General features: G+C 41.3%; 2 protein-coding genes across 4 annotated transcripts in view; one reads left to right on the forward strand and one right to left on the reverse strand.

Annotated features, from left to right (window-relative positions):
* The window catches only part of LOC115104517 (cyclic nucleotide-gated cation channel beta-3-like), a 33,436-nt gene extending 10,410 nt beyond the window's left edge, over window positions 1-23,026 (forward strand). Inside the window, exons 4-18 of the mRNA XM_065007115.1 lie at window positions 3,623-3,783; window positions 4,070-4,381; window positions 9,509-9,717; window positions 10,108-10,158; window positions 10,408-10,494; window positions 10,769-10,833; window positions 12,843-12,965; window positions 13,289-13,430; window positions 13,690-13,849; window positions 14,034-14,131; window positions 14,246-14,329; window positions 20,272-20,390; window positions 20,767-20,919; window positions 21,088-21,238; window positions 22,659-23,026. Coding sequence (XP_064863187.1) covers window positions 3,623-3,783; window positions 4,070-4,381; window positions 9,509-9,717; window positions 10,108-10,158; window positions 10,408-10,494; window positions 10,769-10,833; window positions 12,843-12,965; window positions 13,289-13,430; window positions 13,690-13,849; window positions 14,034-14,131; window positions 14,246-14,329; window positions 20,272-20,390; window positions 20,767-20,919; window positions 21,088-21,238; window positions 22,659-22,694 — 1,951 coding nt within the window. The 3' untranslated portion in view covers window positions 22,695-23,026. The remainder of the gene's footprint in view (window positions 1-3,622; window positions 3,784-4,069; window positions 4,382-9,508; window positions 9,718-10,107; window positions 10,159-10,407; window positions 10,495-10,768; window positions 10,834-12,842; window positions 12,966-13,288; window positions 13,431-13,689; window positions 13,850-14,033; window positions 14,132-14,245; window positions 14,330-20,271; window positions 20,391-20,766; window positions 20,920-21,087; window positions 21,239-22,658) is intronic.
* Window positions 23,027-23,202: 176 nt separating this feature from the next.
* Window positions 23,203-26,662, reverse strand: part of cpne3 (copine III) — a 29,911-nt gene continuing 26,451 nt past the window's right edge. For 2 of the 3 annotated variants that reach the window (XM_029626659.2, XM_029626658.2), the window contains exons 14-15: window positions 26,346-26,582; window positions 23,203-25,376 (exon numbers count right to left, since the gene is read on the reverse strand). In XM_029626659.2, the coding sequence (XP_029482519.1) occupies window positions 25,215-25,376; window positions 26,346-26,582 (399 nt within the window). In that variant the 3' untranslated portion in view covers window positions 23,203-25,214. Of the gene's footprint in view, window positions 25,377-25,786; window positions 25,957-26,345; window positions 26,583-26,662 lie in introns of all 3 variants that reach the window. The other variant, XM_029626660.2, reaches the window with a different exon arrangement.

The following is a 26,662-nucleotide window of genomic DNA, read 5'->3' on the forward strand; positions in this document are numbered from 1 at the left end:
GGAACAGCCACTTTACAATAGTGCATCTAAATCTTTTAAGGGGGGGGGGTGAGAAGGATTACTTTATCCTATCCTAGGTATTCCTGAAAGAGGTGGGGTTTCAGGTGTCTCCGGAAGGTGGTGATTGACTCCGCTGTCCTGGCGTCGTGAGGGAGTTTGTTCCACCATTGGGGGGCCAGAGCAGCGAACAGTTTTGACTGGGCTGCGCGGGAACTGTAAATCCTCAGTGGTAGGGAGGCGAGCAGGCCAGAGGTGGATGAACGCAGTGCCCTTGTTTGGGTGTAGGGCCTGATCAGAGCCTGGAGGTACTGAGGTGCCGTTCCCCTCACAGCTCCGTAGGCAAGCACCATGGTCTTGTAGCGGATGCGAGCTTCAACTGGAAGCCAGTGGAGAGAGCGGAGGAGCGGGGTGACGTGAGAGAACTTGGGAAGGTTGAACACCAGACGGGCTGCGGCGTTCTGGATGAGTTGTAGGGGTTTAATGGCACAGGCAGGGAGCCCAGCCAACAGCGAGTTGCAGTAATCCAGATGGGAGATGACAAGTGCCTGGATTAGGACCTGCGCTGCTTCCTGTGTGAGGCAGGGTCGTACTCTGCGGATGTTGTAGAGCATGAACCTACAGGAACGGGCCACCGCCTTGATGTTAGTTGAGAACGACAGGGTGTTGTCCAGGATCACGCCAAGGTTCTTAGCGCTCTGGGAGGAGGACACAATGGAGTTGTCAACCGTAATGGCGAGATCATGGAACGGGCAGTCCTTCCCCGGGAGGAAGAGCAGCTCCGTCTTGCCGAGGTTCAGCTTGAGGTGGTGATCCGTCATCCACACTGATATGTCTGCCAGACATGCAGAGATGCGATTCGCCACCTGGTCATCAGAAGGGGAAAGGAGAAGATTAATTGTGTGTCGTCTGCATAGCAATGATAGGAGAGACCATGTGAGGTTATGACAGAGCCAAGTGACTTGGTGTATAGCGAGAATAGGAGAGGGCCTAGAACAGAGCCCTGGGGGACACCAGTGGTGAGAGCGCGTGGTGAGGAGACAGATTCTCGCCACGCCACCTGGTAGGAGCGACCTGTCAGGTAGGACGCAATCCAGCGTGGGCCGCGCCGGAGATGCCCAACTCGGAGAGGGTGGAGAGGGAGAATCTGATGGTTCACAGTATCGAAGGCAGCCGATAGGTCTAGAAGGATGAGAGCAGAGGAGAGAGAGTTAGCTTTAGCAGTGCGGAGCGCCTCCGTGATACAGAGAAGAGCAGTCTCAGTTGAATGACTAGTCTTGAAACCTGACTGATTTGGTTCAAGAAGGTCATTCTGAGAGAGATAGCGGGAGAGCTGGCCAAGGACGGCACGTTCAAGAGTTTTGGAGAGAAAAGAAAGAAGGGATACTGGTCTGTAGTTGTTGACATCGGAGGGATCGAGTGTAGGTTTTTTCAGAAGGGGTGCAACTCTCGCTCTCTTGAAGACGGAAGGGACGTAGCCAGCGGTCAGGGATGAGTTGATTATATCCATTTTAATTCCAGGTTGTACGGCAACAAAATAGGAAAAATGCCAAGGAATGAATACTTTCGCAAGCCACTGTATATATACACTACCGTTAAAATGTTTGGGGTCACTTAGAAATGTCAGTGACTCCGGGATGCTGGCCTTCTAGGCAGAGTTGCAAAGAAAAGGTAATATCTGACTGGCCAATAAAAGAAAAGATTAAAATGGGCAAAAGGACAGACACTGGACAGAGGAACTCTGCCTAGAAGGCCAGCATCCCGGAGTCGCCTCTTCACTGTTGACGTTGAGACTGGTGTTTTGCGGGTACCATTTAATGAAGCTGCCAGTTGAGGACTTGTGAGGCGTCTGTTTCTCAAACTAGACACTCAAATGTACTTGTCCTCTTGCTCAGTTTGGCACCGGGGCCTCCCACTCCTCTTTCTATTCTGTTTAGAGCCCGTTTGCGCTGTTCTGTGAAGGGAGTTGTACACAGTGTCGTATGAGATCTTCAGTTTCTTGGCAATTTCTCACATGGAATAGCCTTCATTTCTCAGAACAAGAATAGACTGACGATTTTGAGCCTGTAATCGAACCCACAAATGCTGATGCTCCAGATACTCAACTCGTCTAAAGAAGGCCAGTTTTATTGCTTCTTTAATCAAAACAACAGTTTTCAGCTGTGCTAACATAATTGCAAAAGGGTTTTCTAATGATCAATTAGCCTTCTAAAATCATAAACTTGGATTAGCTAACACAACGTGCCATTGTAACACAGGAGTGATGGTTGCTGATAATGGGCTTCTGTACACCTATGTAGATTTTGCATAAAAATGAGTCATTTCCAGCTACTATAGTTGTTTACAACATTAACCATGTCTACACTGTAAAACAAGGTTGTCCACTATCGACATATTATTTTGGCCATCAAAATGTTAGCTATTAAACTCAGATCCAACAATAATATCAAGGGGTTAGAAATCCAGGGCTTAAAAACAAAGGTGTCATTGTACACTGATGATTCATGTTTTCTTTTAAATCCACAACTTGGATCCCTACACAGTCTCATAGAGGTATAGAGATCGAGATACTTTTTCTAACCTCTCTGGATTACAACCAAATTAATTATTAAGTGTACTATATTACGTATTGGATCGCAAACAAATACAACTTTTACATTACAGTGTAGTTTACCAATAAAATGGTCTAATGGTGATGTGGACATGATTAAATATTAATGCTTTAGACCTCTCACTAAAGCCTTCAGTTATACAAAAGTTATACTTCAATCCAAACTGGTTCTCTAGCAAATTAATAAGAATGTCTCATCCCGTGTACAAGAATGGCCTTTTTCCCTTTATTCGGATTACAACCTCTCACTTTCAGTTATTTGAAAAGGAAATAATCTCCCAAATATCACTGTTTTTAAAACAAGCCATAGAAAGTTGGTTGCAATTTCAATTTAATTTACCAGAAAAAAACTGAACAAATAATGCAACTCAAACATACTAATAGATATTAAAACTTTTTTTTTTTTAATTAAAAAGTATAATCTTTGTAAATTATATCATAAATACTGTAAGACTGATTGATTTATGTCACACATGCAGCTAACAAAAATATATGGAAATGTGTGCTCTACCCAAAATTACAACCAACTAATTGCAGCATTACTGCAAAAAAATTAGGGGAGGGGTGGTAGGGTTAGAAAGTAATAAAGGAAAATATATATATCTTTTAAGACGTGTGTGTGTGTGTGTACGTATATATATGGATTCTTGGATTTGATGCCTTCTTGGATTGCACTTCTAATGTAACTCATTTAAGTTAATATATATATATTTTTTTACATTGTTTGCAAACTGATATGTGACACGCATTAATGCAAAAATAACATGTAGAACAGGCAACAAAAAATATATATATATTTTTTTTGACCGGTCACCACTGTACTGATGTAATCAGTAGCCCGCCAAAAAAATCTCAGCACCTGGTCCGGACTGCCCTTACGTGCAATATCTATTTAAGGAACATGCCATAACATTCATCCTCCTTTTATTTGAACACAAATCATGTTCTTCTTCTGATTATTTGAATTAATTTAGAACCCTGTTAAGCAATTTGTCCTCTTGTCTCTTGATGCAGTGAAGAGCAGCCCCCTCCTCCACCTCCGCCGGTTGTGTACAGCAGGTATGCAGATGACACACTCCGGGAAGTTGTCAAACGGCTAAGAGACCGGACAAATACCTACAAAGAGATTGCCATTGACCCCTATGCTACCACACCTGAAATCACCCCCCCTATCAGTAAGTGGACCTACTGTAAACAGATGTTGTTGTGTCAATCAGTCAGTCAGTCAATCAATCAATCACTTTCGTTTTTGATTAGTTAGAGTTGTCTAATAAGGAACCGTATATGTATCATACTGTATGTATAATATATTATACTTCAATACATATCGACCATGTTAAAATTTAGAAGGCCTGATATTCTCAATGATGAAGCCCAAATGTTAGACTATATAATTATAAACTCCTCTGCTATTCCATACCACTCATATCATTCATAATGGTTTCTGCCTGTTTTCTACAGCCCCGGTCTTGAGGAAACCAGACTACCTGAGGAAGAAGGAGGCAGAGAGGATAAAAGCAGAGGACGATGCAATAAAAAAAGCAGAAGCAGACGCGATAAAGGCAGTAGAGATGGCAAAGAAAAAGGAGGAGAAAGCGAAGGCAGATGCGGAGAAGAAGGAGGCAGAGCGGCTAAAGAAACAGGAGGAGGAGCAGGCAGCTAGAGATGCATCCATTTGTCCCATGATCAGCTTTTCCTTCATTGACACTATGCTCCAACCAGTTGAAGACGCCATGGACGCCGTGCTTGGTAACACCATAGATCCATTCACAGGTAGTGCTCAGTTACATACTAAAGTACACCTACACACTACACTACAGCTACACACTAGGTAGGCAGCTAGCGGTGAAGAGTGCTGGGCCAGTAACCGAAAGGTTGCTGGTTTGAATCTTCGAGCCGACTAGGTGAAAAATCTTTCGATATGCCTTTGATCAAGGCACTTATCCCTAATTGCTCTGGATAAGTGCATTTGCTAAATGACAAAAAATGAACAGCTTCATAATACAGTTACAGTGCATTCACAAGGTATTCAGACCCCTTGACTTTTTACACATTTTGTTACGTGCCTGGTCTCCAGACGTGACACTTGGCATTCAGGCCAAAGAGTTTAATCTTGTTTCTCATGGTCTGAGAGTCCTTTAGGTGCCTTTTGGCAAACTCCAAGCGGATGCTCATCTGCCTTTTAACTTCTTATGGCTGTAGAGGCAGTATTGAGTAGCTTGGATGAAAGGTGTCCAGAGGTGCCCAGAGTAAATGGTCTGCTCCTCATTCCCAGTTGCTAATATATGCATATTATTATTAGTATTGGATAAAAAACACTAAAACTGTTTGAATGATGTCTGTGAGTATAACAGAACTCATTCCAAAAATATTCCACATGATATCGACCTGCGTTCCATTGCTCCTCTACACACAAAGGAATTCTCAGTTTGGAACTTTAAGATTTATGATAAAATCATCCTGAAGATTGATTCTATACTTAGTTTGAAATGTTTCTAAGACCTGTAATATAACTTTTTGAAGTTTTTGTCCGAAGTTATGGGGGACCTGCACAAGCGTTTGGATTTGTATACCTAAGCCCTAACAAAAGTAGCTACTTGGACATAAATAATGGTCATTATTGAACAAATCAAGCATTTATTGTGGAACTGCGATTCCTGGGAGTGCATTCTGATGAAGATCATCAAAGGTAAGGGAATATTTATAGTGTAATTTCTGATGACTCCAAGATGGCGGAAAATTTTATTTGTTTTCTGAGCGCCGTAATTTTTTTTTTAAATCTGACACTGCGGTTGCATTAAGTAGAGGTATATCTATATTTCCATGTCTAACACTTGAATTTATCAACATTTATAATGAGTATTTATGTAATGATGTGGCTCTCTGCAATATCACCGGGTGTTTTTGGAACTAGTGAACGTAACGCGCCAATGTAAACTCAGATTTTTTTTATATAAATATGAACTTTATCAAACAAAACATACATGTATTGTGTAACATGAAGTCCTATGAGTGTCATCTGATGAACATCATCAAAGGTTAGTGATTAATTTGATCTCTATTTGTGGTTTTTGTGACTCCTCTCTTTGGCTGGAAAAATGGCTGTGTTTTTCTGTGGCTTGGTGGTGACCTAACATAATCGTTTGTGGTGCTTTCGCTGTAAAGCCTATTTGAAATCGGACACTGTGGTGGGATTAACAACAAGATTATCTTTAAAACGGTATAAGATACATGTATGTTTGAGGAATTTTAATGATGAGATTTCTGTTTTGAATTTGGCGCTCTGCACTTTCACTGGCTGTTGTCATATCGATCCCGTTAACGGCAACCCTACCATAAAGGCCTGATTGGTGGAGTGCTGCAGAGATGGTTGTCTTTCTGAAATGTTCTGCCAATCTCTGTCAGAGTGACCATCGGGTTCTTGGTCACCTCCCTGACAAAGGCCCTTCTTCATCGATTGCTCAGTTTGGCCGGGAGCCAGCTCAAGGAAGAGTCTCGGTGGTTCCAAACTTCTTCCCTTTAAGAATGAGAGAGGGCACTGTGTTCTTGGGGACCTTCAATGCTGCAAAAATGTTTTGGTACCCTTCCCCAGATCTGTGCCTCGACACAATCTTGTCCCGGAGCTCTACGGACAATTCCTTCAACCTCATGGCTTGGTTTTTGCTCTGACATGCACTGTCAACTGTGGGACCTTATATAGACAGGGGTGTGCCTTTCCAAATCATGTCCAATCAAGTGAATTTACCACAGGTGGACTCCAATCAAGTTGTAGGAACATCTCAAGGATGATCAGTGGCAAAGGGTCTCATAGCAAAGGGTCTGAATACTTATGTAAATAAGGTATTTCAGTTTATTTTATTCTATATATTTGCAAACATTTTGAAAAACCTGTTTTCGCTTTGTCATTATGGGGTATTGTGTGTAGATTATGAAGAAAACAATTAATTTAATCCATTTTAGAACAAGGCTGTAACGTAACAACATTTGAAAAAAGTGATGGGGTCAGAATACTTTACGAATGCACTGTAGAGTTCACATGTTAGCATCACCTTTTCACCATTGCAGATTCAGATGTAACATTTGCAGTTTCACATGGGAAAAACATTTACATGTGAAAGCCTTTCAGATGTGAAAATCAAACTCTGACATGTGGAATTGCATTTTCACATGCAAAAACTTTCAATGTGGAAATCAAACTCTCCCTTTGTTGAAATTTTGCATCCCATGGAGTCACATTTATTTCACAAGATTATGTTTTCCCATGTGTAGTTTCATGGTTTCACATGTTGATTTCACATGTTATCATGGAAATGAATGTGTTTTTTCTGTAAGGTTAGCTACACACTACACTACAGCTACAACTGCACACTACACTACAGCTACACACTACAGCTGCACACTACACTACAGCTACACACTACAATACAGCTGTAGACTACACTACAGTTACACACTACACTACAGCTACACTACACTACAGCTACACTACAGCTATACACTACACTCAGGGTTGGGTAGGTTACTTTCTATATGTAATCTGTTACAGTAAAATTGTAATCAGTAATGTAGCTTTTGGATTGCCCAAACTCAGTCATGTAATCTGATTACATTCCATTACTTTTAGATTACTTTCCCCTTAAGAGGCATTAGAAGAAAAACAAAATGTATGTTATCAATTGAACGACATCTATTGCAGGATAAATCAATGTTAAAGTTTACATAGCTGGACATACATGAATGTTACATTTTACTTTATGGGTTTGTTATGTAGACTTCTTCTAACCCATTGCTTTCTACTACATATAATAATACGATTACATTATATCACACTACAGCTAAATACCACTAAACTCTACAGCTGTACACTACAGCTACATACTACACTACAGCTACATACCACACAACTCTACAGCTGCACACTTCACTACAGCTACACACTACACTACAGCCACATACTACATCTCAGCTACACACTTCATTAGAGCTACACACCACATTAGAGCTACACACCACATTAGAGCTACACACTACATCTCAGATACACACTACACTACAGCTATACACTTCAAAACAGCTGCACACAACACTACAGCTACACACAACACTACAGCTACACACTTCACTACAGCTGCACACAACACTTCAGCTACACACAACACTACAGCTACACACAACACTACAGCAGTACACTACAGTTACGCACTACAGCTGCACACTTCACTACAGCTACACACTACACTACAGTTACACACTACAGTTGCACACTACAGCTGCACACTTCACAACAGCTATACACTACAGTTACACACTACAGCTGCACACTTCACAACAGCTATACACTACAGTTACACACTACAGCTACACAATTCACTACAGCTACACACTGCACTACAGTTACACACTGCACTACAGTTACACACTAAAGTTACACACTACAGCTACACACTACAGCTAAAGTTACACACTACACTACAGTTACACACTACAGCTATACACTACAGCTACACACTACAGCTAAAGTTACACACTACACTACAGCTGCACACTACACTACAGCTACACACTACAGTTACACCCTTCACTACAGCTACACACTACAGCTAAAGTTACACACTACAGTTGCACACTGCACTAAAACTACACACTACACTACAGCTACACACTACACTACAGCTACACATAACACTACAGCTACACACAACACAACAGCTGCGCACAACAGCTGCACACTACAGCTGCACACTACACAACAGCTACACACCACACTACAGTTACACACTACAGCTAAAGTTACACACTACAGTTGCACACTGCACTAAAGCTACACACTACAGCTACACACAACACAACAGCTGCACACTACAGCTGCACACTACACAACAGCTACACACTACACTACAGCTACACACTACACTGCACTACAGCTACACACTACACTTCACCGCAGCTACACACTACAGCTATACACTGCACTACAGCTACACACTGCACTACAGTTACACTACAGCGACACATTACACCTACATGCTACACTAAAGTTACACACTACACTTACACACTACAGTTACACACTGCACTACAGCTACACACAACACTTACACACTACAGCTACACACTGCACTACAGCTACACATTACACCTACACACTACACTAAAGTTACACACTACACTTATACACTACACTTACACTACACTAATGTTACACACTACAGCTTCACACTACACTGCAGTTACACACTACACTTACACTACACTAATGTTACACACTACATTACAGTTACACACAACACTTACACACTACAGCTACACATTACACACTACACTAAAGTTACACACTACACTTACACTACACTAATGTTACACACTACAGCTTCACACTACACTGCAGTTACACACTACAGCTACACACTACACTAGCTACACACTACAAAACACCACAGCTGTGCACTGCAGCTACACACTAAAGCCTCACAATGCACTACAGCTACACACTACATTACAGCTACACTACAGCTACACACTGCACTACAGCAACACACTGCACTACAGTTACACACTACACTACAGCTACACACTACACTACAGCTACACACAACACTACAGTAGTACACTACAGCTGCACATTACGCTACAGCTACACACTACACTACACTACAGCTACACACAACACTACAGTAGTACACTACAGCTGCACATTACGCTACAGCTACACACTACACTACAGCTACACACTACACTACAGTAGTACACTACAGCTGCACATTACGCTACAGCTACACACTACACTACAGCTACACACTACACTACAGGAGGAGGTATGGACTACACAGTGTATTTCGGCTTCTTTAACATTTGTTCATTCATTTTCTTTCTCTGTATCTGTTTTTCTCTCTCCTCTAGATCGCAAGTATATTGCTTGGATAACAATTGTAAGTTTGGCATTCAACTACAACGCTTGGTTTACACCGGTTCGTTTGGTCTTTCCCATCCACACTCCAGTGTCCGTTCCTTTCTGGATATTTGCTGACATTCTTGCAGACAGTGTCAATGTCATAGATATCGTCCTCTGGCAACCCCGACTGCAGTTTGTGAAAGGAGGAGACATTATTGTAAGTCATTCTAAATATCACTAGAGAGATGAAGGTCTTGATATTGCGTGTGTGTGTGTGTGTGTGAGAGAGAGTGGAGGCCGCTGAGGAGAGAACGGCTCATAATAATGGCTGGAATGCAGTACGATGGAACGGTATCAAACTCATGAAAACCATGTTTTTTTTTTATACCATTCAATTTATTCCATTCCAGCCATTATTATGAGCCGTTCTCCAATCAGCAGCATCCGCTGGTGTGTTTGTGTGTGTTTCTGCATCTGTGTTCATACACACAAGTTTGTGTGTGTGCAAGTGCGCATGTACTTCTAACATATGTTCTATTATTAGGCAACAATTCCACCGTAATGTAGAGAAACATGCAGGTAGATAAGACTTCATGTTATATTTCAGAAAGACCGGACTGTGACGAAGCTACATTATCGAGAGATTTCGAGGTTTAACGTGAGCTCTTATTTAATCATTTCTCACTTTCACCTTGTTGGTGGTGTTCACTCTGCGTATATTATACTATACAGAGATACACACAGTGCAACATTGTTCATTCCACTTCGAGGCATGATTCAAGTAACATATCACACATGTTGATGTAGAAATATCCAGACCATGTACTGTACTGTAGATACGTTGTACTTGTTTCAAGTTGAGTGTATTATTTCCACCTAATATTATATTTTCTTTCTGTTGGGGCAGTTGGATATGATTAGCATCATCCCATTCGAACTGCTCGGTATCCCGTTTGGATTCTCTGCTTTATACAGACTCAACCGTCTACTGAGGGTAGAGACTGCAGTCATCTTTATCACCAAACATGATATGTTTCATTCTTCATCTTTTATTACATTTGATTAAATTGCTATATATTACATTAGACTAGAGGGTGACATTAGATAGTGTTTGGGGAACAACGTGCATGCACATCTATGAAGCTTTGACGTACGCTGACTCTGTTTACAAATATAATGATGCATATCTGATGATAGATGCAATTTGTTTCCTTTTGTTCTCTCATGACATTTACTGTACCAATGTTTTTCTGGCTTTCGTTCCACAGATAGACATGTTTTTCGAGTTCAGCGATCGGCTTGAGAGTATCATGGCCAAGGCTTACATCTGGAGGTATTCTCATCAAACATACACCGTCACATCCAAAATTACTGGCACTCTCAATAAAGAATACTGTATAAAATATTTTATGAATATTGTATGCAAAAAAAGGGAAATATATATTTTATTCTAATACAATTGCTCAGGGGAAAATATAAGATGGGTGTCAAAATTATTGAAACTTTGCAAGGATAACGGCACTTAGCTTTTTCCTATAATGTTTTATGATATTGAAGAACACACAATTTTGTACCATTGTTTTTGTACCTGCAACCTCTCTCTGAAAAATAAAATGACAAAGCTGAGTAAAAAGTTGGTCACAAACAAAAAAAGATTGGCACCCCTAATGATTGTCCCCATTGTCCCCATGCTTCCCACCCCGCCTACCTGATTAAGGGGACACAGTGGACAGTCAGGAGTTGCGGTCAATTTCATCATAAAATGTTTAGTTGGTTGTAAATACAGTCTGTGAACAAACTTAAAATGTATAAATTGTCTGTATAAAATGTATAAAGTCATATTTTTCCATATTCTGTTCCAGTTAAAGCGTGGTTCAGATTGAATTAGATCTGTGGCTAGCTCAGAATATGAGCTTTCCAAAAGTTGTTTATATATTATAGAGTTCAGTCCTTTCAGGAGCACAGATAATTTATTTATAAATCCCATCTTTGGAGATTCCTCGTAGTTGCGTTTCCAAGGGACTCCATAGGCCAATATAGCTGACATAACTTGTAAATATATACTGATCAAATATAAAGTGTTGAGCCTATGTTTCATGAGCTGAAATAAAATATCCCAGAAATGTTCCATACACGCAAAAAGCTTATTTCTCAAAAGTGTTGTGTACACATTTGTTTACACTGTTAGTGAGCATTTCTCCTTTGCCAAGATAATCCATCCACCTGACAGGTGTGGCATATCAAGAAGCTGACTAAACAGCATGATGATTACACAGGTGCACCTTCTGCTGGGGGCAGTAAAAGGACACTAAAATGTGCAGTTTTGTAAAACACAATGCCACAGATGTCTAAAATAGGAGGGAGCATGCAATTGGCATGCTGACTGCAGGAGTGTCCACCAGAGCGGTTGCCGGAGAATTTAATATTCATTTCCATAAGCCTCCTCCAACGTTGTTTTAGAGATTTTGGCAGTACGTCAAACTGGCCTCACAACTGCAGACCACTTGTAACCACGCCAGCCCAGGACTTCCACATCCGGCAGCTTCACCTGCGGGATCATCTGAGACCAGCTACACGGACAGCTGATGAAACTGAGTAGTATTTCTGTTTGTAATAAAGCCCTTTTGTGGGGGAAAAACTAATTGTGATTGGCTGGGCCTGGTTTCCCAGTGGGTGGGCCTGGCTCTCAACTGGCAGGCCTATATAAAAAGGAGTTACCCAGTAATGTGTATGTATCTTTCAAATCTTGGAATGTTCTCAAACCATCACTGTCCATGATATTGGTAAGGGTATGGACTCCACATTTGGAACAATGGGGGGGAATGCAAAAGACCACCCTCCAGATTGCAAGCCAATATTGGAGTATGGGCATGCCATTTTGAAGTCCAGTTACATTGCTTTAAAATGTGGCACCAAATGGAAATTGTGTGAGCAGTAATAGGACCAAAGTGTAGTTTACACTCTTAATGGATATATCAGTGAAGACCACCTGTTCCAGGGCAATAGGAGACACCAGGGGGCAGTATAATCATTTCTAAACCAATTCAGGATGGGGTAAAATGCTAGCGCCTGGAAATACATTTTAAAGTTTGGTACGGATATTCCTCCTCCTTGACATCTTCATCAAGGGTGCGAATAATTTCAGATGTGACTTTTTTAAAAATCTATAGAATGGAGGTGTCTGCTATGTGGCATGGTCTAGTTAGATGTGTGATGAATGATGGTAATACATGATGAAAATGATGATACAGGATGAATGGAGGATGCTAGAATACTGTAGCTTTAGCAGAGCCGCAACAGAAACCCGTTATCTAAGACTTCTTCTTCCCTGCGTTTATTCAGAGTTGGTCGCACTACTGGGTACTTGCTGTACATGCTCCATCTCAATGCCTGTTTCTACTATGTGGCGTCAGTGTACCTTGGCATCGGCACCTCCAAATGGGTCTACGATGGAGATGGAACCGCGTACGTATTTTATTGTGTAGAGTATATAGGGTTTCAGATTTGCCAGGTTTTCCAGAAATCCTGGTAAGAGGACTCCAGCTGTCCTGCTTATTCTCTCCTGATTTGGGGAATATTCCAACTGGGACTTCTGGTAAAACCTGGGGATTTTGAGGAAATTAACAGAATTTTGCATCCTGAGGAGTAAAATGTTCCATACTTCTAATATAGTCTCTTGTCTCCGAGACTTCTGTTACAGCTTATCAATATGTAGTTTTCCCTAAACCAGTGTCTCCATTGCCTTCACTGTGGATTAGGGGTTTGAGTAACCGTCTTCCTTCCCACAGGTACCTGCGTTGTTATTACTTCGCTGTTCGTAGTCTGATCAACATTGGGGGTCTTCCTGAGCCTGGCACTGTGTTTGAGATCTGTTTCCAGATGACCAACTTCTTTACTGGTGTCTTTGTGTTCTCCAGTTTGATTGGACAGGTACAGTATCACTATTCTAAAGACACGCAGAATGCAATCCAGGCAAGAGGCAGCCATCCTCTTGTAACAATTATGATTGTGGTAAATTCCATTTCAATTCAGGAAGTCAACTGACATTGCAAATCAAATTTCTTTTAAATGAGGAAATGGACTAAAATGTCATTCTGGAATTGACTAGATTGAAATGGAATTGACCCCAACACTGGTTTGTTGTGTGGTCCTGGCTTGAAAGTATTTTTATTGGTTTCTTCTGGTACAGATGAGAGATGTCATCGGGGCTGCCACGCAGGGCCAGACATATTTCCGGGCCTCCATGGACGGCTGTGTGGAATACATGAACACTTTCACCATCCCCGACTTGGTGCAGAACAGAGTACGCACCTGGTACAACTACACCTGGGACGCCCAGGGAATGCTGGGTAAGCAATAAATAATAGTGGGGAATAAATTCATCTAGACTCCATGCTGTCATAATTGTGCTGTAAATAATGTTAAAATGTCATTTTATGGCAAATCATCAATTAACATGGTGTACATTTACTCTGTAGTAATGTCTTGAAAAAATGTTTCTTCCTCTTACATCTCTCCCTACTCTCTCTCCAGACGAGTCTGTACTGCTGGAGCAGATGCCTCTTGTAATGAGAACAGCCATTGGTGTGGATGTAAACTTTGCCACCTTTGATAAAATTGCTCTTTTTCAGGTAAATATAGGTGGAAATGAACATGTCATTATGCCAACGGGCAACTAACAGCCCACCTGCATCACCCTCTGAACGTTGGCTAAATGTTATCTGACTGTTTTCTCCATTCCCAAGGGCTGTGATAAGCAGATGTTGGTAGACATGTTGCTGAGGCTCAAGTCTATTATATATCTACCTGGGGACTTTGTGGTGAAGAAGGTGAGTGTATGGGATTGTCACTGTTGCATAATATACTCAATATGTATTTTCTTCATACACTTGGAGGTTGGTGGCATGTTAATTGGGGAGGATGGGCTCATGGTAATGGCTGGAGCGGAATGGGTGGAACGGTATGAAATACATCAAACGCATGGTTTCCATGTGTTTGATGTCATTCCATTCGCTCCATTCCAGCCATTATTATGAGCCGTTCTCCACTCAGCAGCCTCCACTGACTTGGATTTGAGTCTTTTTCAAAACAATACAGCGAAAAAAGCAACAGAAACAATGAAACTGAAGAATAAATAAAAGCAAACAGAAGATGCCATCCAATACATACCGAATAATATATAAAGTATAGAGAGTTGTATTGTTAACAAGATATTAGTTAATCAGGTCTTCCTGATTTGTGAATATCCATTTGTCCCAGTTACTTTCAAATAGAGGTTTTTGGAGTCTTAAAGCATATGTCAAGCTTTCCATATTAAAGATTTCTTTGATTATACTTTGCCATTCTTAACATTTTGGGCTTCTACTTTATACCAGTTCCTGGTAATGGCTTTTCTAATTGCAGCAAGGATAACTTTTATCAGGTATCTGTCACTGCCCATCACATTCTCTGGAACATTACAGTTCTAGGGACTTCATATACTAGGACATCTTTTAACACCGAACACACATAATCCCAAAAACAATGACATCTTCTGACATTCCCCAAAACAATGGGTGTGGTTAGCATCCACATGGTCCCACAGCCGCCAGCATGGCTGTTGTATGCCTAGCTGTTGACTTTTCATTCTAGGAGTGATTTTTAAAAAAGGCACATTTTTTTTCCAACAAAACTCTCTCCATGTTCTTGAGTTTGTAGAAGTACATTGAGTACTACATCTATTGTCCCAGTCTTCCTCTGAGATGTCTATATTCAGTTCCTTTTCTCAATTTTACTTTAATATAAAGAGTTGAGTCTTTTCTAGAGGCTATCTGGCCATGACAAAGTAAATAGATTATCTTCGACATTGCCTGATTTGTATGCATTTCAAATCACATGGTTAGCCATATTTGGTTTGGTATTGAAGAATACATTTCTCTCTTTTTAGAAATAGTCCCTTAACTGTAAGTTTCTGAAGAAATCTTGGTTTTCCATGCTATATTTCTCTTTTTAAATTCTGAAAACCTAAGAATTCTCCATCTTCTACAATGTTACAAAGTTCTGTAATGCCTCTCAGGCCATTCCTTATTTTTTTTAAAATCATAGATACCTGGTTTAAATTTTGGATCAAAACGCAAACCATTTCAACATTCCTGTTAATGTCCCAAATGTGTCTTTATCCCCAGCTACAGACTGGATTGGGCGACCTTGAACGGAAGCCTCAATATCTTTCCATATAGCACTGTATTGTGTCACACCAACACACTATTGTTTGCAAGCTCATCAGCAATTGGGCAACAATTACTAGCATAGGTCTACTGATATTTTGGTATGTAACAATTGCTTGGAATTGATAATTTACTTATGAAGCTTGCATTTGGATTTAAAAAAAATAATTACACAACATGACCAAAAGTATGTGGACACCTGCTCGTCTCATTACAAAATTAATATGGAGTTGGTCCCCCCTTTGCTGCTATAACTGCCTCCACTCTTCTGGGATGGTTTTCCACTAGATGTTGGAACAGTGCTGCGGGGACTTTCTTCCATTCAGCCACTAGAGCATTAGTGAGGTCAGGCACAGATGTTGGGCGATTAGGCAGTCAGCGTTCCAATTCATCCCAAAGGTGTTCGATGGGGTTGAGGTCAAGGCTCTGTGCATGCCAGTTAAGTTCTTCCACACTGACCTCGACAATCCATTTCTGTATGGACCTCACTTTGTGCATAGGGGCATTGTAATGATGAAACAGGAAAGGGCCTTCCCCAAACTGTTGCCACAAAGTTGGAAGCACAAAATTGTCTAGAATGTCATTGTAAGCTGTAGTGTTAAAATTTACCCCATGCCAGAACCATGAAAAATAGCCCCAGACTATTATTCCTCTTCCACCAAACTTTACAGTTGGCATTATGCATTTGTTTTCCTGGCATCTGCCAAACACATTAGTCAGTCAGACTGCCAGATGGTGAAGTGTGATTCATCACCCCAGAGACCACGTTTCCACTGCTCCAGAGTCTAATGGTGGCACGCTTTACACCACTCCAGCCTATGCTTGGCATTGCGCATGCTGATCTTAGGCTTGCGTACGGCTGCTCGGCCATGGAAACCAATTTCATGAAGCTCCTGAAAAACAGTTCATGTGCTGATGTTGCTTCCAGAGGCAGTTTAGAACTTGGTGGTGAATATTGCAACCGATTTTTACGCGCTATGCGCTTCAACACTCGGCTGTCCCGTTCTATGAGTTTGTGTGGCCTACCACTTTAAGGCTGAGACATTGTTGCTCCCAGACTTTCCACTTCACAATAACAGCACTTCCAGTTTACCGGGGCAGCTCTAGCAGGGCAGAAATTTGACAAACTGACTTGTTGGAAAGGTGGCATCCTATGACAGTGCCACACTGAAAGTCACTGAGCTCTTCAGTAAGGCCATTCTACTTCCAATGTTTGTCTATGGAGACTGCATGGCTTTGTGCTCGATTTTATGCAACGGGTGTGGCTGAAATAGCTCAATCCACTAATTTGAATGGGTGTCCACATACTTTTGTATATATAGTGTATTACTGTGGCGAAGACGTACCATAGGCTCTTAACTTGCGCTCTCCAAACTACCGCCAGTGGAGAGTGCTTTTTTTCTTGTTGAAATGCTTGCTCTCACACATTTAAAATGCATAGGCCGGCCCCATGTGGTAAATCTATATTCCATCTCATACTACAATAACTGCTGGCGTTTCATCATTCCATCCCGTACAGTTTATTGCAACACAGACATTTCTGTTTGATAGGCCTACGATACATTGTTATGTAGCCAACCATTTCTTACCCTCAGTGGGCACAATGTTTATTCTGCACATGAATGTTCACAAGACTCATGGAGGTAGAAGTTCTGTTTATTAAATTCCATGTTTTAGTTTTCTTTGTTCATATTTCCCGGGTTATGTCAGAGTTCTGTGTCCTATGTCTCTGTCATTCTGGTTGTGCGTAATAAGAGCGTGTAATAGGCTATGTGGACTGCACTCCACACGTTGGAGTCGTTGAATAAGATCAAATGATTGTTTCGTATATGCATGATGTTGGAATATCATTAATAATCAGTGCTCGACTTGGGCAGTCCCTCTTCAGAGCGGAGTACGGCGACCTCAAATGTTCTACTGCTTGAACTCCTGTTCCTCTTATAGAATATTAGCTCAAAAGAATTGTGGAGCTCCTGAACCTAAATATAAACAGTACTGGCACCCAACATAAGTACCTGCACCTATTTCAGCCCTGATAATAATAATTTAGTCTGATTAAGACTTAATATACCAATGTAACAATGGATGTGGAAATGGCCTTTTACATTGCAGAACCAGTTTATTGGTTGTAATTGCCAATTGGATAATTGAATGGTCCTGGGGTCCCTATTTTACAATTACATAATTAAAATGTGTGTTAGACAAAGTAATGAAAAGGGCTGTCTGGCAGACTCAAATTGACAAAACGTTGTAGTTGAACAAGTCCTTGCATGTATAGATTTTTTTTTAGAGGCTTGCTCTTAGAATGCACAACTTGGACTTGACTTGAGTCTAAACCCATTCTACTTGGGACTCGATTTTAGACTCAGACCTTGTGACTTGTTTGTGACTTGGCGTCAACATGGGCATCCCTGTGGAACGCTTTCGACACCTTGTCCATGCCCTGATGGCATATTCTTCCAGAATGTTCATTAGTTTTGGGAAGCAAGTGTTAGGGTCAGTCAATTTTATGCTCTTTTCCTCTGATGCTAATAGCTTGAAAATCATAATTTTGCTTTATCACTCTGCGCAATGTACAAGGCTCAGGTGAGGTGCAACATCCCTGACGTGTGCCACGTTGTAAAGTTATTTTATTTGTCAGATGGCCATTCCCTTTAATGACAAATGTTTTTAAAACATTGGATTGCGTCCTTTTTAAAGCCAAATCTCTCTAAAACTTGATATAAGTAAAATTAACGCTAAATGCCTTTTCTGCATCTAAATGGACCAATAAGTGCATTCTCTTAATCTTATTTATGATATGTAGTTATCTTTGGTTTGACGGCCTCTAATAGACCCAGTTTGGCCCAACTCAATTTGATCCGATAAAGGTTTCAAGTCTCTTGGTAATAACCGAGGTGTATAGCTTATAGTCATAATTCAAAATCGAGATTGGCCTATAATTACTGATATGTTCTTTGTCTTTACCCTCTTTTGGTAAGACAGTTATGATGGCTTCCTTCCATGAGGGAGGGGCTTTTCCTTTTTAAAGGTCCAATGCAATGAGGATAAAAGTCAATATGTAATTTCAGAGCATCCACAACGTCACCCTGTGATTTTAAACTAAACTCAGCAAAAAAAGAAACATCTCTTTTTCAGGACCCTGTCTTTCAAAGATGATTCATAAAAATCCAAATAACTTCCCAAACCTTAATTATAAAGGGTTAAAAACACATTTTTCCCATGCTTGTTCAATGAACCATAAACAATTAATGAACATGCACCTGTGGAACATTCGTTAAGACACTAACAGCTTACAGACAGTAGGCAATTAAGGTCACAGTTATGAAAACATAGGACACTAAAGAGGCCTTTCTACTGACTCTGAAAAACACATAAAAGAAAGATTCCCAGGGTCCCTGCTCATCTGCGTGAATGTGCCTTAGGCATGCTGCAAGGAGGCATGAGGACTGCAGATGTGGCCAGGGCAATAAATTGCAATGGAAGTACTGTGAGACACCTAAGACAGCACTACATGGAGACAGGATGGACAGCTGATCGTCCTCGCAGTGGCAGACCACGTGTAACAACACGTGGGACAGGTACAGGTACACAGCTGCGGGACAGGTACAGGATGGCAACATCCACTGCCCGAGTTACACCAGGAACGGACAATCCCTCCATCAGTGCTCAGACTGTCCGTAATAGGCTGAGAAAGGCTGGACTGAGGGCTTGTAGGCCTGTTGTAAGGCAGGTCCTCACCAGACACCTCCGGCAACAACGTCGCCTATGGGCACAAACCCACCGTTGCTGGAACAGACAGGATTGGCAAAAAATGCTCTTCACTGACGAGTTGCGGTTTTGTCTCACCAGGGGTGATGGTCGGATTTTGAGGTGGAGAGTCCGTCATGGTCTGGGGCAGTGTGTCACAGCATCATCAGACTGAGCTTGTTGTCATTGCAGGAAATCTCAAAGCTGTGCGTTACAGGGAAGACATCCTCCTCCCTCATGTGGTACCCTTCCTGCAGGCTCATCCTGACATGACCCTCCAGCATGACAATGCCACCAGCCATACTGCTCGTTCTGTGTGTGATTTCCTGCAAGACAGGAATGTCAGTGTTCCTCCATGGCCAGCGGAGAGCCCGGATCTCAATCCCATTGAGTACGTCTGGGACCTGTTGGATCGGAGGGTGAGGGCTAGGGCCATTCCCCCCAGAAATGTCCGGGAACTTGCAGATGCCTTGGTGAAAGAGTGGGGTAACATATCACAGCAAGAACTGGAAAATCTGGTGCAGTCCATGAGGAGGAGATCCACTGCAGTACTTAATGCAGCTGGTGGCCACACCAGATACTGACTGTTACTTTGGATTTTGATCCCCCCTATGTTCAGGGACACATTATTCCATTTATGTTAGGCATGTCTGTGAAACTTGTTCAGTTTATGTCTCAGTTGTGAATCTTATGTTCAGACAAATATTTACACAAGTTTGCTGAAAATAAACGCAGTTGACAGTGAGAGGACGCTTCTTTTTTTGGTGAGTTTACATTTTCCAATCTGTGTTCTGTTTGATTGTTTTCTTCTGTAGGGTGACATTGGTAAAGAGATGTACATCATAAAGGGTGGAGAGGTGCAGGTTGTTGGTGGACCAGATAACTCCATTGTGTTTGTGACGCTGAAGGCCGGCTGTGTGTTTGGAGAAATCAGGTATTATCATTATCATTACACTACAAATATTCCAATGTAAAAATATTAACCTCCAGTAGAAGAGCTTCCCACTGGGCAAAAACTGGTTGAATCAAAGTTAGTTTCCAAGTCATTTCAACCCAAAGAATCTGTGATTGACCTTGAATAGAAGAAAACTGATAAAAAAAAAAAACTGATTATATTTTAAAAAAATAGTCAATGTAAGGGAATATATATTTTTTTTCTTCGACAAATTCACATTAGTTGACAAGACAAACAAATCAAAATCAGATGTTGAACTGTTGTCTGTGCCCAGTGGGTTACTATTACAGATGAATTTCTAAGTGTGAGTGTTGGTCGAGGATCTTCAGAGCTCTGAATCGGTGCTCTTCCTCAGTCTGCTACAGTCTGCCAAAGATGGCGGGAACAGAAGGACTGCTAACGTAAAAGCTCATGGCTTTGTCAACCTTTTTGTCCTGGATAAGAAAGACCTGGTTGACATCTTGGTCCACTACCCAAATTCCCAGAGAGTGCTGGCCAAGAAAGGAAGGTAAGTTCTTTGCGTGAGCTAGTTAATGTATGAGACCTATACTAAGAATGAGCAAAGTTAGACTTACCAGAATTAAATCAAGTTCTGTGTGTTTTTAATCAACCGCTCTGCAAGATTGTGATCGTTGTGTCTCTAAGATTGTTGACTGTTGTGAGTCTGCTCTGAAAGGAAACTGATGAAGGCGAAGGGTCCAGCTGGTGCTAAGGGTGAGGTTGACAAGACGAAAGGAATGGCGCTGTTTGGACCCAAACCCCCCACTCCTAAAATGGCGCGCATCTTTGGAGGCTTTGGCAAAGGAGGCTTCTTGGAGAAACTCAAGGTACAGTTCAGCTACAGCTCCCTTTACATTAGTATTACGCACTACGACAGAGCACCCACATTACACATGGCATAGCACCCACTGACAAGCTATAGCTCGACATTGCAGCATGCCCATGTTGTCGACCAGACTGTGTTCAATATTGAGGGCATGCACCCCAAGTTGAGCACTGTTACCGGGATACAGTGCTGTGAAAAAGTATTAGCCCCCTTTCTAATTTAGCATATTTTTGATATTGAATGTTATCAGATCTTCAACTAAAACATAACATTAGATAAAGGGAACCTGAGTGAACAAATAACACACTTATTTCATAAACAAAGTTATGCTACACTTAATTCCCCTGTGTGAAAAAAGTCATCCTTACACTCACTAACTGGCTGGGCCACCTTTACCGGCAATGACTCCAACCAAATGCTTCCTGTAGTTGTTGATCAGTCTCTCACGTTGTTGTGGAGGAATTCTGACACTCTTCCATGTAGAATTGCTTTAATTCAGCAACGTGGGTTTAGGCATGAACTGCTCGTTTCAAGTCCACCACAACATCTCAATTGGGATTAGGTTTGGACTTTGACTAGGCCATTCCAAAACATCAAATTTGTTGCTTTTTAACCATTTTCATGTAGACTTTTTTTGTTTTACGGCCTGACATTCTCCTGTAGAATTCTCGGATATAGAAGGAACCATGAATTCTGCTCTGTTAGGCAAGTCGTCCAGGTCCTGAGGCAACGAAGCATCACACAACACCAGCATGCCTGACCGTTGGTATAAAAGGTTCTTCCTGTGGAATGCAGTGTTTGGTTTTCGCCAGGCATAATGGGACCAATCCGTCTGTGAGCCGAAGCGCAGCTGGATCATGCAGCAAGACAATGATCCAAAACACACAATCAAGTCTACATGAAAATGTCTAAAAAACAACAAATGTGAAGTTTTGGAATGGCCTAGTCAAAGTCCAAACCTAATCCCAATTGAGATGTTGTGACAGGACTTGAAAACCACATGTTGCTGAGGTACAGCATTTCTGCATGCAAGATTGGGCCAAAATCCCTCCACAGGAAGCATTTGGTTGCAGTGATTGCAGTTAAAGGTGGCACAACCAGTTAAGTGTAAGGGTGCAATTACTTTTTCAGACAGGGGAATTGGGTGATGCCTAACTTTGTTAATAAAATAGGTATCCATTTTCTTGTTATTTGTAAACTCCGGTTCCCTTTAATATTAGGTTTTTGTTGAAGATCTGATAACATCCAGTATAAAGAAATAGAGAAAATCAGAAAGGGGACAAATACCTTTTCACGGCACTGTAGATGCGATCTGGCTTAGGTGATCAACTCTTAGATCTCATACAGTATTTGATTTATAAGGATAAAGGCTACCTACAGTAGAAATATCTGACTGAGGTTCATGTTTTCTTTCTTTCCAGGCTGCACAAGCAAAGGAGCAGCAGCAGGGGAAGTAAAAGAGTGGAGGGTGAGACATCTGATCCTTTACTTGGATCTGCCATCTTTGTTTATATTCCTCTACTACACTGGAGTGTATTCATTAGTACACACCGCAGCAAAACGTTTAGCAATGTGTTAGAAATATTTTTGTTTGGATTGATCTCAGAACCCAGAACCAAATTTTGCGTGCGTTGTTGACAATTTATTATGCTTGGATTAGTCAGTGAGTTCTGATCTCTGTGCTTTTAGCCAATATGATGGAGAATACCAGCATGTTAAACTTTGTACACTGTAAATAGTACTTTTCATAAAACTATTAAAATGTTTACTACAACTACAGTGTCTTATCTTTTTCATTTCAGTTAACATCAGATATTTTTTTGAGCTGATCTGACTGGTCAAAAGACCAATTAATGAAATTAAGAATTGAGCTGCCTGTGTAAACGCAACCGTAGAATCCTATGGAATCAATGTAACATTAAAAAAACAAACTTTTTTTCCCACTGAAGAAAGATGAGACACACATTGTGGTAGATAAACAACGTTTACTTGTGATCATCATACAATATTAGAAATATGCTAGATTCCTTTGGGGGAAAAACAGCTATAAATGGCACAAGGCACACGTAAGGCCAGAGAGGGTGTGGTATATGGCTACGGGCTGCTCTTATGCACGACGCAACTAATCAGAACAGTAAAAAGTACTTTTTTTGTCATACCCATGGTATGGAACCATTTGATTCTGTTACTTACTATACTGTAGTAGTATCTATAATATAAGGCCCTCAATTTATAGGAACCCATAAACAAATTATGAATGACAAAATAACTAATACAGTTGAAGTTCCAGTTTAAACCTGATCAATTATCAGTGGGGAAGGAGAAGTTAAAGTAAATTGTTTATCAATATTAACACAAAATGTATGCTAAAGCTGACATTTACATAATGAATATGGTCATAATTCAATTATTTATGCTCAAATGGAATAGGAACTCTGCAAGCTAGTCCATAAAGTGTCTCTGCAAGCATAATTGGCACAAGAGGAAGAAAAACGAGCGCTCTATAGCGACTCAATAAACAAACATCAAGAAATCAGCATTATTCTGGAGTGGAACGATTAATACACTATGAATGTCATTCACTCAAAAGCTGCATTCACAACACAATATCCAATTTGCTAAGCTGTCAGTTTAAAAACCATCACTTAAAAAGAAGCATGAATTTAGCCTGTTTGAATAAACTAAATTTACCTCAAAATTATTTTGAGGACTGAAATTACTGTAGATACAATGCTACTCACAGCTGGAAAACTAATCTATACTGAGCATTAAACTTAGTAAAAATATACAAATGTGCCAAACTATAAAAAAAACATCTGATGAAGCAAGGTTTATAGTGAAATAGGGTGGCAGATAGCCTAACGGTTAAGCGCGTTGGGCCAGTAACTGTAAGGTTACTGGTTCGAATCCCAAGCTGACTAAGTGAAAAATATGTTGTTGAGCAAGGCACTTATCCAGAGCAACTTACAGGAGCAATTATGGTTAAGTGTCTACTAAAAAAGGCAAAACAGTATAAAATAGGAGAAACTAAGAAGCATTAGGCTACTTAAAAAAGATTGCCATTGCCTAGTGAGTCTACACGACCCTTCCACAGTTGTCACATTTGACATCTTTAAAAGGGATTTCATTAGATGTTTTTTCATACTGATCTAAACAGCCTGCTCCACATTTTCAAATTGAATGAAGTAAAGAAAATTGTCAAAATGAATTACAAAAATGTATGTCTTTTTACACCCCAGAGTTAATATTTGGTGGAAGCACCTTTGGCAGCAATTAAAGTAGTGATGGGGCAGTAATTGATAGTTACATGTCATGATATTATATCGATACTTTGACAAGTATTGATTTGTAAAAAAAAAAAAAAAAAATAGTTTGGCTCGTCGGCTGTTCCTGCGCAAAAATGCCAGTATTTTTCATCCTATAGCGTGTTCTCCATCTTTTTAAATAGTAAGCCAACACTTTCCTTTCCATGACTGATAAAAAAAAAGAATTATCATGCGTTCAGCAGACATATAGTGAGCAATATGTTTGGAACATCAAATCGCAATATATATCGGAGGAAGAAATACAATTTAATCCCTTTTTAGATTTAGTTTTAAGGCAGCAAAATGTGACAAGTGTGCAAGGGATGTGTAGACTTTCACTAGACACTGTGCATATGGGTATATGTACACATGCTTCTGGGACTGGCCTACTGACGGAGATTGGGAACAAGCCAGACTGGACCAATGTTGGTTGCTGTAAGTACACATGCAGTGTTTTGTAGAATTTCCTCCTAAAAAACTTCCATCCTGCTCAATTCAACCTGACACATGCTAGTTAGTAATGGCTAGAGCTTTGTATACCTGTCATGATCCCTTTGACACAATGATATATAGCAGAGAGTGCTTATGGTAGCTACTGAGATGAGCGACTGTCTACTCGTCTTCGATCAGGTGGGGATGGGTTGGTACTGGGGTTTGTTCCTCTCCTGGGCACTAGGAGGTCAGGGTGGGCATGTCTGCGGTAGCTGGCGGTGTAGGGACGGGGGCAGGGGGAGTGTCAGTGTTTGGAGGACTCAGCTTGTTCATGTTGAAGTAGGTGACCACCTGACCAGGGACTTCAGCCAACACAGACTGGGCCAGAGCTTCTTTAGGAGACTGGAGATGGAAAGAAAAGAGGGGGGAATGGAGAAAATAAAGAGACAATTAAGGAAAATGCAGAGAGAGGCAAAAAACATTTGAGAAAATGAGTATCTATTTGTGACAACTGATCATATAGGGCAGGCATTTTCACAATGATTAAATACCAGGCTGACAATACAGGCGTGAGCAGAACAATGCATTGAATAGGACTACTTTCATTCAAGTCCCTTGTACTTTCATTTTCATACAAAATAACCAATGACAACAATAGGGCTGGGTGAGCCCTGCAAGCAGCCATGCTCTACAATTATTCTAAGCTAGCTAGTAGCTAGGACAGGCGTACCATGGAAGCAAGCACACAGGCAGGGGTTGGGTTGAAGAAGCCAATGGGGAGTAGCTGAAGCATTTGGGGGATGTATCCCTACATTTCTACGAAGTACTGGGCTGAGGCTGGGACTCATAGGGCTGAGGCTGATGGGGCTGAGGGCTGGGACTCAGGGTCATGGGGAGGCTTCAGTTTGTGTATACTGAAGTAGGACACCACTTGTCCAGGCAACTCTGCCAGTACGCTTTGAGCAAGAGCTTCCCTGGGTGCCTGAAACAAGATGAGAAGGTACAGTAACAATGCTGGGTGGGAGAGGCTCTAAGGGTTGGGGGGGGAATAGTTGAAGTGATGCAGATTTCAGCAATTGAGGATCCATGATGATTGGAAAGGAGATGTTTTTGATAATTTGAGGTGGTTAATCATATGCTGGGTGGCCTTAAAGCAGGCAGTTAGTCAGTACACAGGAGACTACACCCACAGACCTAGAATGAGCAGAACAGGATTCACACTCAAGTCAATGATGCCATAATTGTGGTTATTTTTCTATGGTATCAACACCTCAGTCATCCTATAAACAACGTTGTAGAAACATATGGATACCATCATCCAAGCTTTTCCAGAGAGCAGAGCAGCTTTAAGCAGCATGACGATCTACTCACGTTCTGGAACTGTCTGAAGGGGACAAACTGGACTATGTCCCGTGCAGCAGTCTCTCCCGTTGGCGCTCTGAGCCGCCCGTCGTCACCGTCCAGGAACTCCATGGCGGTGAAGTCGGCCCCGCCCACACCGATGATGATAATGGACATGGGCAGACGGGAGGCATTAACGATGGCGGAGCGTGTCTGGTCCAGATCCGTGATCACGCCGTCCGTTATGATCAGGAGGACAAAGTATTGCTATAAGGAGGGAGGAGAAGAGGATGAGGAGTATGAATTAGGCTATTTGAGGTTGGAATCAACAATACATGTTGTTTGAA

This window comes from Oncorhynchus nerka, linkage group LG22 (genome assembly GCF_034236695.1).
Source record: "Oncorhynchus nerka isolate Pitt River linkage group LG22, Oner_Uvic_2.0, whole genome shotgun sequence".
Classification (NCBI taxonomy): domain Eukaryota; kingdom Metazoa; phylum Chordata; class Actinopteri; order Salmoniformes; family Salmonidae; genus Oncorhynchus; species Oncorhynchus nerka.